Raw genomic sequence first — 12,766 nt, 5'->3', positions numbered from 1 at the left:
AGATAAGAGAAAACAAAAAACAAGATAAATCTGTGCAGACCTGACTTACACGGTTTAGAAGGGAACTTTAATTTTTAAGGGTAGTGGTTTTCCCCAGAGGGTATTATGTTAAGTGAAATAAGTCAGTTCAGAGAAAGACAAATACCATATGATTTCCCTTATATGTGGAATCTAAACACTGATATAAATTAACAACAAAAGAAAAAACAAGCCCTGGCTGGTGTAGCTCAGTGGATTGAGCTTGGGCTGCGAACCAAAGCATCGCAGGTTCGATTCCCAGCCAGGGTACATGCCTGGGTTGCAGGCCATGACCCCAGCAACCGCACATTGATGTTTCTCTCTCTCTCTCTTTCTTCCTCCCTTCCCTCTCTGAAAATAAATAAATAAAATCTTAAAAAAAAAAAAAAAACAGAATCACAGATACAGAGGACAGCCTGGTGGTTGGCAGAGGGGAGGGATTTGGGAGACTTGTGGAAAAGGTAAAGGGATTAGGAAGTGCAGATTGGTATTTACAAAATAGTCACAGGGATGTAAAGTACAGCCTGGGGAATATAGTCAATACTATTGTGATAACTATATATGGCGCTAGGTGGGTATTGGAAATATCAGAAGGAATGCTTTGTAAAGTGTATGATTGTCTAACCACTATACTGTACATCTGAAACCAAACAAAGTAATACTGAATGTAACTGTAATTGAAAAAAATAAAAAAATAGGTTCAATTTAAAAAATTGCGATAGTGGTCCTTCAAAGCTAGTGTCATAGCACTGATGTTAAATTGGGATCTACAGAGACTATTGTATATCTTGGCCTATGTACAGCTCCTTTGATATCAAAAGTTAGAAAAACAGTTCGATGTTATAAACGACCTTATTTTATTCCTAACACTTTTATAGGGCGATAAAACAATATCACCAGTCAGGAGAATAGGGTGATGCCCAGACCCAGCTTGCACCTCAGGCTGGGCCAGCAGGCTGGGAAGTCTGGTTGCACAGTCTGATAAAAAGAAAGCTGAAGCTGGCAAAGATTTTTGGAGGGACATTGTGCTTCAGAGATGAGAGATGGGTTGAATTATTATCCAGCACTTTGATTCTCTACTGAGGATATGCAAGAACTTTGATTCTATCTGAAAGTAAATCAGAGCCAGTAGTTGGGTAAAGATGGGGGCCCACTGCTCAGGAAAGGTTTAAATGATTTCGACAGTGAGAGGTCTTCCCCTGGGGCCGGTTATAATATTTGATCTCCTATTTCCATCTACCTCTAAAGATTCTTTGAATGTAGGAAATGAATCTGGATGATGGATCATATTTTTTTAAAGTGAATGAAGTCTAAAAAGGTGATAATCACAGAAGTTAAATTCAGTCAATCTACCTCGCACAGTCATTAAATCATATTGGCGCATTTGTATTTCTAGGCTGCCGTTGAAGCTGCAGCCCCTGACTCCAAAAATAAGGCTGTTATAATACATTTTTAAAAGTAAGTTGCCTATTGAGGCAAAGACAGCTAGATGACCACCAAGATTCTTGTTCGCCTTTCAAGCATAGAAGTGTTGGTGAAAGTGGCTACCTAGGTAGCAGTTTTGTTTCCTAGCCTGCCTTGCATCAAGGTGGGCTGAGTGATTGAGTTCTGCCAGTCCAGTTCAGCAGAAGTAATGCACATCTCTCCTAGCCTGGCTTCTCCAAAGTCCCAACACAGTTCCACCTCTTTCTTCCCCATCTATTGGCTGGTTGCTGATAGTCAGAAAGACCCAGTCCTTCTCGGTTACAACTGCTCATCTCTGCTGGTGTGATGCAGAAGGAGCCACAGACAGTGTATAAACAAACAAACATGGCTATGTTCCAAAACAACTGTATTTATGGATGTCAACATTTTAATTTCATATAGGTTTCACATCATGAAATAATCATCTTTGATTTATTTCAGCCATTTAAAGATGTAAAACCATTAGTTCACAGACTGTACAAACAGGCAGTGGGCTGAATTTGGCCTGCAGGTTGAAGTTTGCCAACCCCGTTCTAGATCAATGTACAGGAAAGAATATATCAGAAGGAATAAGTATTATGAGAAAATAAAATAGATTAGCGTGACTGTGCTGGGTAGGTGGGGCCTACTTTAGGTAGCTGGGTCAGAGGTGGTCTCTCCAAAGTGACTTACCCTGAGCTGAGATCTGAAGGACAAGGAGAAACACGGCGTGTGGACATACAATGATAGGGAATGCCAGGTGAGCAAACAGAAAGATGCCAGGGTAGCTGTGGAGCAATGAGCTAGAAAAAAGGATGATGAGCTGATACCACAGGGAAGCAGCATCTAGTATTCTGAAGGCCACACTTAGAAGGTATATTACCTTTTACCTGCAATAGGAAGCTAATGGAAAGTTTGAAGCGGAGGAGCAATATAACCTGATGTATATTTGAAAATTACTGTCCCAGCTTTTATAGTGGAAGAAAACAGGATCCCCTTGTAGAGGGGCAAGAACACAGACAGCAGGACTAGTGGCTGGTAAGAAGGCTTTTTGAACAAGTGCAGGCAGGTGTGGAGGTGGCTTGGGATCTGGGGTCAGCAGTGGTAATGGAGGAAAGTGGTTGGATTGAAGCTATATCTTAGAACCATAACAGGATGTGGTACGTCTACAGTTGGGTAGTAGTGATTTAAAGAAAAATGTCCCGCCCTGGCTGGCATAGCTCAGTGGATTGAGTGAGGGCTGCGAACCACAGTGTTGCAGGTTCGATTCCCAGTCAGGCTACATACCTGGGTTGCAGGACACGGCCCCCAACAACCACACATTGATGTTTCTCTCTCTCTCTCTGTCTCTCCCTCCCTTCCCTCTCTAAAAATAAATAAATAAAATCTTAAAAAAAAGAAAAAGAAAAATGTCTGAAGGACATATGGAATGGAGGGTTGTGAATTCTTTGGGACTTTAAGATACCCTAGACACCAGCAGAACTTGGTGTCACTTGTCTTCTTTCCTTTCCAGTTATGCAAAGGGTCAGAACTAGGAATAACAAGCTGGGGCCAGGACAGAAGGACTCAAGTTGAGATGAGAAGTAGATGGCTTCAGTCAGGTGCAAAAGTGGCTACAGGACCAGTGGTGATGGGCATGGAAGGTGAAATCAGCAGTGCTGGTCCCTTGATGAAAGACCTTGGGAAATTTTCCCTGTACGTCTCCCTTGGCAGCTATTTACCAGAATTTGTGATCTCACCTGAATTTACAAGGTATTTTGTGTGGATAGAGATCCCTGCACATTAGTACCCCACAGTGAAATGGAATCTCCGAATGGGATTTCCTGAGGATTAGCTTGAGTTGAGCCAGTGCCAATTCTGGCATTTGAAGCTCCTGAACGTATGATGGATGCATGCTCAGAGCACACACGTTTCAGTGGGATGTCAGATTGGACCCAGATACCTAGAGGGTGTGTTGGCACAGTGGTGGGCAGGATACCACCTGAAGATCAGCAGAGTGTTCCCATGGCTCTGAATCAAGGAGCAGCAGCACCCCTTTGTTACCTCCAGTCAGGTAAGGACGTGAAATGTTCACTGAAGCCGGCACAACTGGGTCACCGCTGAATCTGAGAAATGACTTGGCTAGGAGGCTGATTGAGGAAAAGGCCTGAAGACACAGATGTGGATAAATTGATTTTCTGAAACTTAGATCCCTGTAAACAAAGGATTCTTAAGCCTACATTCTAAGAAAGGATTTAGTCATTGGAAAGTAAGTTGAAAAACAGCCTTGGGGTGAAAAAAATAAAGCACAACCATTTGCTTGTGGATTTTGAGGTCATTCTGTTATTTCTATTTGCTGATTTATCTATTCTACAGGCTTACAAAGCCTGACTCAAACTCAAGGCTGAAAAAAAATCCCTGTGGCTTACAGAATGGAGTTGAGACAGACAGACAGACAACATGGGCTGAATGTCCCTTACACTCCAGGTGCTAGTTTTGAGAATCCCTCACTACAGGCAATGTGGGTAACGGGCATTCTCTCATTTAATTCCAACAGTAACCCTGTGAGGTAAGGGGTATTATCCCCCTTGTGGAGATGATGTAACTGAGCTCCAGGGAGGCTAACTAATTTAAGGTCACATGCCTAGTAAAGAGTAAAGCAGAGATTTAAACCCTCGCCTAGACACAGGGGGCATGTATGAAGGTGAGAAAGAACCTGGTGTGTTCAAGGAAGTGAAAGTTGATCAGAATGACTAGAGTGGACAGGGGAAGGAAATAAGTGTCAAGGGTCAAGGTCAGAGACATTGGTGGAGCCCAGACCATGTAGGATCTGATAAAATTCTGAATGCTTTTGTCAAGAATTTGGATGTTATTCTAAACATTTTAATATCCATATGTATTATATGATACCTATGGACACACATATATTTTTCATTCCTACTTCTGTGTGGATGACAGAGTAAATGTGACCAAGTGCGGAGTCAGACAGGATGGCTAACTTCATTGATAATCATCATTGTCAAGTTCCTACGTCGGAATCCCTGAGGAACAGCAGTGACATTTTACACACATCTATTACTTTATATTTATGAAGTACTTGACCATCCTTTGGATCTTCACTAGTACCCAAGGCAGAGGTTGGGATTTTTTATCCCCATTTTGCAGGTGATGGAGTCTATTCTCAGAGAAAGGAACCACTGTGCCCAGAGTTCCAGCTGGTTTGTGGCAGAGCTGAGCCTAGAATGCTCATGTTTTGAGTCTCTTCAAAAAGACCTGGACCAGGAAAGGTGGGCTCACAGGGCCCTCCACTCTGCCCTGAGCCTCTGCTCAGCCCTCTCTTCTCCCTGTGGGCTGGCAGCCAAGGGACTTTTACCTTTCGGATGCCGTCATGCTTCATTTCAATCACGTGGAGGGTGTAGTTAGTCCGGCGTCCCTTCTCATTAAATTGTACGTTTCCTGTCAGGCCTTCAAACCGCACCTGGAACACAAAGCCAAGTGGTGAACAATGAACTCACAAGTCACACTTCATGTTTGTTGGCTTTTTCTGCTGAAGCTATACTCTGGAACCCCAGAGTGGTACAGATGATGAGGTCTTGGAGTAGCATCAATACTAAACAACTCTCTCCTCTCTTGCCCATAGTCACTATTAGGGCACAGTTCTCTGAAAACCCTTGTTTGTAACCTATTGCTTTAGACTAGCAATGAGACATCTCTGCTCCATCCCCGTCATCCTCCCTCCCCCGCCCACCCCACCCCACCTCCGACACACAGCTTCAGGGGAGAAACTGAAGGAGGCCTGCCAGGGAAAAGGGCTGCCCATTCATTCCTGGCAAGTCAGGAGGAGACCTAGACTGGAAGCCAGACTTGGGGTGCCCTGGGCTATGCCTGGATATGGCTTCTTAGTTCCTTTGTGGGGCCAGGGAGTAAAATGCTTGGGAATCTGAAGACCCGGAACTGAAAGGCCTGAAGTTTACCCGGTTTTTCTTTGAACAGCTGAGTGACCTTGGGCAATTCACCTCTCTGAGCCTCCATTTTCTAAAATTCCTGTCCCATGTGCCTTAAACGACACAGCAAATGAAAGCAATATGAAAAGTTAAAAGCACCCGAGAAAACCCTTTATGTTAAGAAGAGAGCAGGCTGGGCTTTAAGCAGGTCTCAGTTGGTTAAAACAAAATTTGTATTGGAACCCCAAAGTATAATGCACAGCATTTGTTCTCCACAAATGAGCCAGATTAAGCTTTCATGGCCTCATATGTTCAAGCTCCGGTTGAAAGTCCAGTGGTCAACATGGGGAAATCCACATCTTTTTGGACCGAGCCTGCTGCTTTGGAGGTAACCAGTAAATGTCAACCAAGTCCACCCTCAAACTGAAGATGAGTTCTAGCTGCATATCATTGGCTCAGACGCAAGAAACCATCTATGGTGACTGATCACATTCTTCAGTGGTATATTCTCAGATCAGTCTGGCCTAAGGCCAGTGAGATGAGGATTCAGCTGTAACCAGTATGAACCTGGCCCTGTAACTGAGAACTGTTGATTTCCCTTCTCTTCAAAGAGCTTAAAAGGAAGACTTGCAGGGTTTTATCTTTTTTAAAAAAACATTATTTATTTATTTTTAGAGAGAGGGGGAGGGAAGGAGAAAGAGAGGGAGAGAAACATCAATGTGTGGTTGCCTCTCATGCACTCCCAAATGGGTCCTGGCCCGCAACACAGGCATGTGTCCTGACTGGGAATTGAACCAGTGACCTTTTGGTTCACAGGCTGGTGCTCAGTCCCCTGAGCCACACCAGCCAGGGCCAGGGTTTTATCTTTTTCTGATGGCAACCAATTCTTCTGGCTTCAGAAGGTACAAGAATAGCTGGGGTGTGTGTGTGAGACACACACACACACACACACACACACACACACTCTGAGAGGCCTTCTGGTTTGAATTCTCAGTGGGAAGGCCATGACAGACCCAGAGGGCTGAACAAATCACATAGCAAGCCCTTTGCTCTCTCAGGTGAAATCTGGAGAAATCCTCACTCTGGGAAAGTCTAGGCCAGCTTTGCTTTTCAGAGAGAAAACAAAGCACAGATCCTGCTGCAAAGAATAAGAAAAAGGAAGCAAATCTAATCTGTTGGCAGCTTCACCTTCTTCTTACCCTGGCCATCTTCTGCCCACCTTTAGCTTTCCCATTTGTTCAAACTCAAGGGCGGCTGAGTAGCAGCTTGAATGACTCATTTGAAAAACAGACCTGGTAGATATGCAGATAACTGCATCGTAGAGCGGTTTCTCAAACAGGGAGGAGTGTCATTCATTATGCAAATGGAGTCTACTTTTTGGCCTCAGTCTCAAGACTCATACCAATTATCAGTGGCATATTATTATGGCAAATTGCATGATGTCTCTAGGACTGTGCCCTCACGTATTCTATGAGGCCAATTAGAGTTAATTATATCTTAAGGTTACTTTAAGGATTAAATGAGATACTTTATGATCAGTGCTTGGTCCATGGTGAGTATTCAACAAAGGCCAGCTGTTATTGTTACTAATAATGATAGTAATACTACCACCACTTTCCAGGTGTTCCATGTCTAGAAAGTATGTCCACACATGTTAATTTACCTCTATGCGCAGGAAACCCCTGAGGTATGCCATTTAGAGAGTATAATCTTCACTTACATGGGAGAACCCAAAACTCTTGTAGGTAAAGTGATTTGCTCTGGATTTATGACTTGTGAGTATCAGAGGCAGACCTAAAATCAGAGCTTCTGAAATATTCTGCTTTCTTCACTCAGTTACCAAATGGCCTCTCAAACAGGGCTACTGTGCTAGGCTCTGAGTGGGTGATGCAGAAATGTACCAAGCAGTGTGTTGTATGTGCCTACTGCTACCACCTGCTATTCCAGCTGGACCTTTCCCAGGCTGTGCTCTGTTAATTCCTAATTATGTGTCCATGAGCACATCACTGAGTTTATCTGTTTTTTGGTTTACTTCTCAAAGGATGAAAATGCTTAGCATATTGTCTGGGACATAAATGTTCAATTCATAGTGCATAGTATTTAGATGGTGGCAGTAACTACTGTTGTGCCGTGCAGAGTGGGTAAGAGGTGTGGGTAACAAGAAGACCCAACATTGAAGTCTTGGGTCCAGTAAGGTGTCTCAGAGCAGGGGACTTGATCAGCAAAAATGAGGGTCACTTTTACATGGCTTTCTCAGTTTCCAGAAATAAAAAATAAAAACCATTGTCAGCAAAAGTTCTAGCAGCTTGAGGGCCCCTTGTATCGTCACAGTGTTTTTGTAAGTCCTCACTTGATGTTCACAGAAACCCAAGTAGGAAGGGCAGAGGCTACTTTGCCCATTTTGTGGATAGGATTATTGAGATTCAGGGCCCTTGGGTTCAGGATTCACAGTGAGTCGTGAGAGGCTGGGGCAGCTTAGTGCTCTTACTGGCTAGTTAGGGAAGCCAAGCCATGACTTGCACATTTTTTGAGATAAATCAAAGCATGAGAAAGGAGACATTGCAGAATGACCCTCCCATGATGGCAGAGCAAGGAAAGGTGAAGACAGTGGCCCAGCCCCGAACCATTTATGTGTATGGTCAGGACTCATAGTCAGAGGAAGAAGCTTCTGAGAGACGTCCTCTTTAGGGGTATCTGGAAACTGCTGTCCTGCCCATCAAGGCTGAGCTTCTGGGATCCCCTGCCCCTCCCACCTGCCCCCCTGGAGTGACTGGGGTCAGACTGATGGAGGCCTAAAGTTTCCCCTTGGAGTCTACCTCCCGGAGTTCCCATCACCATCCTGGCACCTGCTAACTCCTGTGAAAGATGCAGAATTAACACTGGCTTTCCTGCAAACGGTATTGGGTGCAGCTACCTGTGGGATGCCAAAGCATAACTTCTTTCCTGCTTGCTCCTAGGGAGGAGCTGGCTCTTGTTTCCGCTACTTGAGGTATCAGCACTGGGGACTCCTCCACCCCATCCCCAGGGAGGCAGCAGAGCTGCTCAGGGCAGGGCTTCTCTAGCCTTTTTGTGGCTGCCCTCAAGTGAATCTGTTCTCTTGACCTCCCCTAAATGCTCACTGGGTGTGGGGAATCAGGGCTAGGCCCCAGTGGACCATGTTCTGGTTTTGCTAGCCAGGGCAAGTCTCAGGAGCTCTCTGAGCTTTCGCTCTCCCACCTGAGCAATGAGAAAAATAATCTTGGCTCTAACTATCTCATGCAGGTGCTCTGAGGATTCAAGAAGCTCATTATCCACCTTCTCTTTTTTTGAGTCTGTGACAAGCCAGGCAGGGCAGCAGTACTAAGAGGATTATGTCCATTTAGTAGATGAGGAAATCGATGCCAGAGAAGTTGAACATTTAGTCCCAGTTCTCCCAGATTATGCTTGATGCAGCCATGGTTAGAACCTGACTTTTCTCTTCCTAGTTCCCTAACAGGCTGAGCGTGATGCCCACAGATCCGGCTTGCACCCTCACTCTGGTCTCCTGCTGGGACCTGTTTATATGCTCCTCCCTCCAGACCCTCCAAAGCCTGATTCACTCTTTGCTCGAATACACCCTCCCTTTAATCTCAGTTTGCTTGGGATAGTTCCAGTCTACATCTCTCATTTCAGAAGAATTAGTAATAGCTCTCCCTGTCACTCCTAGGTGTCCCAGTTTGGATGATAAATTATATGGTCACACTTTTAAAAGCCTCAGTCCCCTTCCTATAGGAAGCCTTGCCAATGTCCGTATTCCTCAGTCACTGCATTTTGCTGTGACTGTCTACAGCACTGAGAGCCCAGCTGCTATTTAGCTCGTCAGCCATGCCCTTATAGACATTATTTCTCAGGAGCTTGCCTTCCCTTCGAAACTGAGTCTGAGTCTGAAAGGCAGGGACTGTCTCACACCACTCTGGCCCTCCCCACCCCAGACCTCATCTAGCAAAGTGCTTACGCACCTTTACATTGATATTGTTGGTCCTTGGCTGACAGATTGTGAACACAAAGACTAATAGGGAAGAACACTATTTAGGGCCTGTGTTCTTCATTTCAGGTCCTGGGGTGGGCTTCCAGGAGTGTAGATGGTCCCCGTACCTCTTGGTCATGCAAATATGCATGTCTGTACATGTGTGCATTTTTCTGGGGAAAAAAGTCCAAAGCTCTTTTGTTATTTCCTCAAAGCATCTGTGACCCTCAGAAGCTGAGCCTGATTTGGGGAGCTGAGTCTCCTTTGCCGGCCAGAGCTCACATATGGTCACCCTAATGCCTCCTCTTCCCTGGAGCACTGAGGGCTTGCAGGATGTGGGCTCATTAACATTCTGAGTGGCCCTAGGATGTCAGGCAGGGGGCAGACAGGCAGCTGATTATCTCCACTCTGCTGCAGGGTGAGGGGTAGGGGTGCATGGATATTACCCAAGTCCATGTGCTGTTTGTTTCAGGGAAGAGCCACAGCTCATGTGTCTCCCCTGGGCTGGGCCTTCCAGGCTTCAGAGCAGAGCAGTTATGTGTTCAAGTCAATGAGGGTTGGAGTTCCAGTGTCGCCACTAACTAGCTGTATCATTTTTGGAAGACATTTTTAGTATTTCTGAAGCTCAGGTTCTCCATTTATATAGCACAGTTAATAAACCTAGCTCCCTCAGAGTGATATATTTAGGATTCAGTGAGATCAAACATATAAAGTATGTTCACAGCTTGGACATAGTAAGCCCTTAACACATCATGACTGGCATTACCATGGTTTTGGGAACTTGACTTCCTACTATTGTAGCCCTCCAGGCAGCTGTTGCTGGGCTTCCAGGCCCAAGTCACAGATATTTGAGCTCTAGCACAAGCTGAACTGCAGGTCCCCTCCTGTTCTGTGATCAAAAAGCCAGTGAGTGGTCAGGGTGGCAGAGACTTGGGTCCCCAACCCTGGGTGCTAAGGACTGAATGTCACTGGGTCTTCCCAGCCCAGCCCATTGTGGGCACACAATTTCTCCCTAGTGGTGTGCCTGTTTTGAGAGATGAATCCAGATGAATAGACAGTGGCCATGACTATAAGTGGAAGGTCCCAGAAGTCAGTGTGTACAGCGAAGGCCCCTTGGGCCACAGGACAGGCCTGGAGCAGCAGGAGAAGCCCTGGACAGGGGTCTGGTTCAGCCTTTGCTGGAAGCTGCTGTGTGAATCACTGCCCACTTGGGGTTGGCTGCCGCAGCTACAAAGTGAAGGAAGTGGGCATCATTAATCTATAAGACCTCTTTCAGCAATACATTGTTGTGATACTAGGTACTTAACACAGATTTGGAAAAGGAATCAGTTTGAACATCTGCTCTTAGGGTCAGAAGGTTGGGTTTTGTTTTTCTTTTCTGTGACTAGTCCCTCCGCACCCCCCCCCCCCACCCCCCCAGCCCCAGGAGACACTGAAGGGTGTTTCTCGAGGGCAGGTCTCGCCTTCTCTTATCCCCAGTGCTTGGCCCAGGCCAAGGCGTGCTCTTGGGGCACAGCTGATTGGCTGCTGGAGAGGCACAGTTGTCTGAGTCCGAGACAATATACTTTTGGCCAAGTGGCCATTATACTTTTGACTAAGGTAACTGCCCCCTCGCAAACCCCACTGGGGTTGGAAGCAGAAGAATGAGTGTACATTACAACCAGAAACATGTGGGTTAGACCATAGGGAAAAAAATAGATTCTCAGATGCAGTGGAGACACAGAAGTTATCTTTCCCACCTCCTCATTGTCATGACTAAAGAAAGGGAAGTCTGTAGGAGATTTGAGTGATCTCAATGTCACCCAGGGAGCCACAGAGCCAGGGACCCAGCTGAACTTGGAACCCAGCTTTCCTGTTTCCTGGTTCAGAGCCCTTTCTGAACCCATATTGCCTCCTAGGCTTCATCACTGTCATGGTGGCGTCAGAATATCCTTCCAGGGATGTCATTGAGATGGGAGAGGCAAGGGAGTTCAAGGAGTTGGGAAGCTGAGGGAAAGTTCCTGGGGCCTTCTGAAATCAGTCTCCCATGGCAGATAGAGTCTGTCTCGACTGTGGCATTGGGAGAGGCATTTTAAATAAGCCAGAAGACAGGCACTGCGCCTCTGGCAATCATTTGGAAGCTACCTGGGCCCTGCTATTGCTTCAACCTGACTAGGGGCCAGTCTGCAGAGAAGAGACAGGGAGAGGGACAAAGGGGGCTGCTGGTGGACCCCTTAGCGTGATCCTCCTGTAGTCGCAGGACGGCTGCTTAGCTTCATTCCCCAGGCCAGAGGTACAATACATATTCCCCTCCACTTCTTAAAGGCACTTCATCCGAGATGAGGAACAGCTGGTGATGCTCCTTTCTCATTTCCTCTCTTTCTCCAGGTTGTGAAAATTGTGAGAGCTGTGCACGTGTGATTGGAAAACAAATGGGAATAGTTGTACGTCTTGCTCTACATTTCTCCCTCATTCAGAAATGCTCCTCTCCTCCCGTGGGAACCTAAATTCACCTGTTGAAATAGTCTTAAGAGTAGAGCTGGTCTTATCTAGACACTGGCCCCCATGCCCACCCCGCTCCTGGATGAGGGAAGAGGTCCTGAGGGCATTCACTCCAAAATATCTTGCGGTTGCTGGCTTGCCACTGTGCCTGGTACTCTGACATTCCTCTGCAGGGAGCACTGCCCCCTTTGTCCAGTCCCTTTTGGAAACACAGCCTCTCTATTAGGAGGAATCATATGGTGCTATTTGTCTGCACTTTGAAAATCACAGCCTGGGCCGGAGGTGCTTCCAGAGACTTCTAGAGACTAAGAGAGGCTTCTAGGAGCTCTGAAAATGATAAAGCTGAGGTCAAGTCCCCCAAATCTCCTAAACCAGAAGTATTAAATACCTAGCCCACATGTATCATTTTCTCATCTTGCTTCTACAGAAGACTTATTACTAATTGGATATTTATACTTTTCCCTGTTGAATCTGGATTCAGCCTCAGAATTCTTTGCATAGCCAATTGATTGGAATGGGCATGACGATTCTCTGTCTCTGCTTTTTAACTGTTCTTAAGTGTAAACAAAATGAATGACTGCAATGCTGAGGAGCAAGAAAATAGAATCACAAGTATGAAGAAATATTTTCAGGGTTCCTTCATAAAATATGCACAGAGAGCAAGCAGGGCAAGTGGGGACAATCTCCAGGAGACTGCTAAAATGGTTCGGTTTCATCCCTGTGTATTTCAAGTCCCCTCCCAAATACAGAATCTCCGACTTCCCTTGTTTAGTATATTCCCTAAGCAGAAAATAGTTTTTACACTACCAGGAGTGACTATCCCATACCATTGGGTTTTTGTTTGTTTTTAATTTCTACATGAGCTTCCATCTATGCCAGGGGCCACATACACAGTGCAGTGGTGCTCCAAATTTCA

General features: G+C 45.7%; 1 protein-coding gene across 3 annotated transcripts in view; it reads right to left on the bottom strand.

The window, feature by feature from the left end:
* Positions 1 to 12,766, bottom strand: part of GRIA1 (glutamate ionotropic receptor AMPA type subunit 1) — a 274,494-nt gene that overhangs the window by 93,244 nt on the left and 168,484 nt on the right. For all 3 annotated transcript variants that reach the window (XM_028527454.2, XM_028527456.2, XM_036014526.1), the window contains one exon: positions 4,814 to 4,918. In XM_028527454.2, the coding sequence (XP_028383255.1) occupies positions 4,814 to 4,918 (105 nt within the window). The remainder of the gene's footprint in view (positions 1 to 4,813; positions 4,919 to 12,766) is intronic.

Source organism: Phyllostomus discolor, chromosome 13 (genome assembly GCF_004126475.2).
Source record: "Phyllostomus discolor isolate MPI-MPIP mPhyDis1 chromosome 13, mPhyDis1.pri.v3, whole genome shotgun sequence".
Classification (NCBI taxonomy): Eukaryota; Metazoa; Chordata; class Mammalia; order Chiroptera; family Phyllostomidae; genus Phyllostomus; species Phyllostomus discolor.
This window is presented reverse-complemented; position numbering and strand designations above follow the sequence as displayed.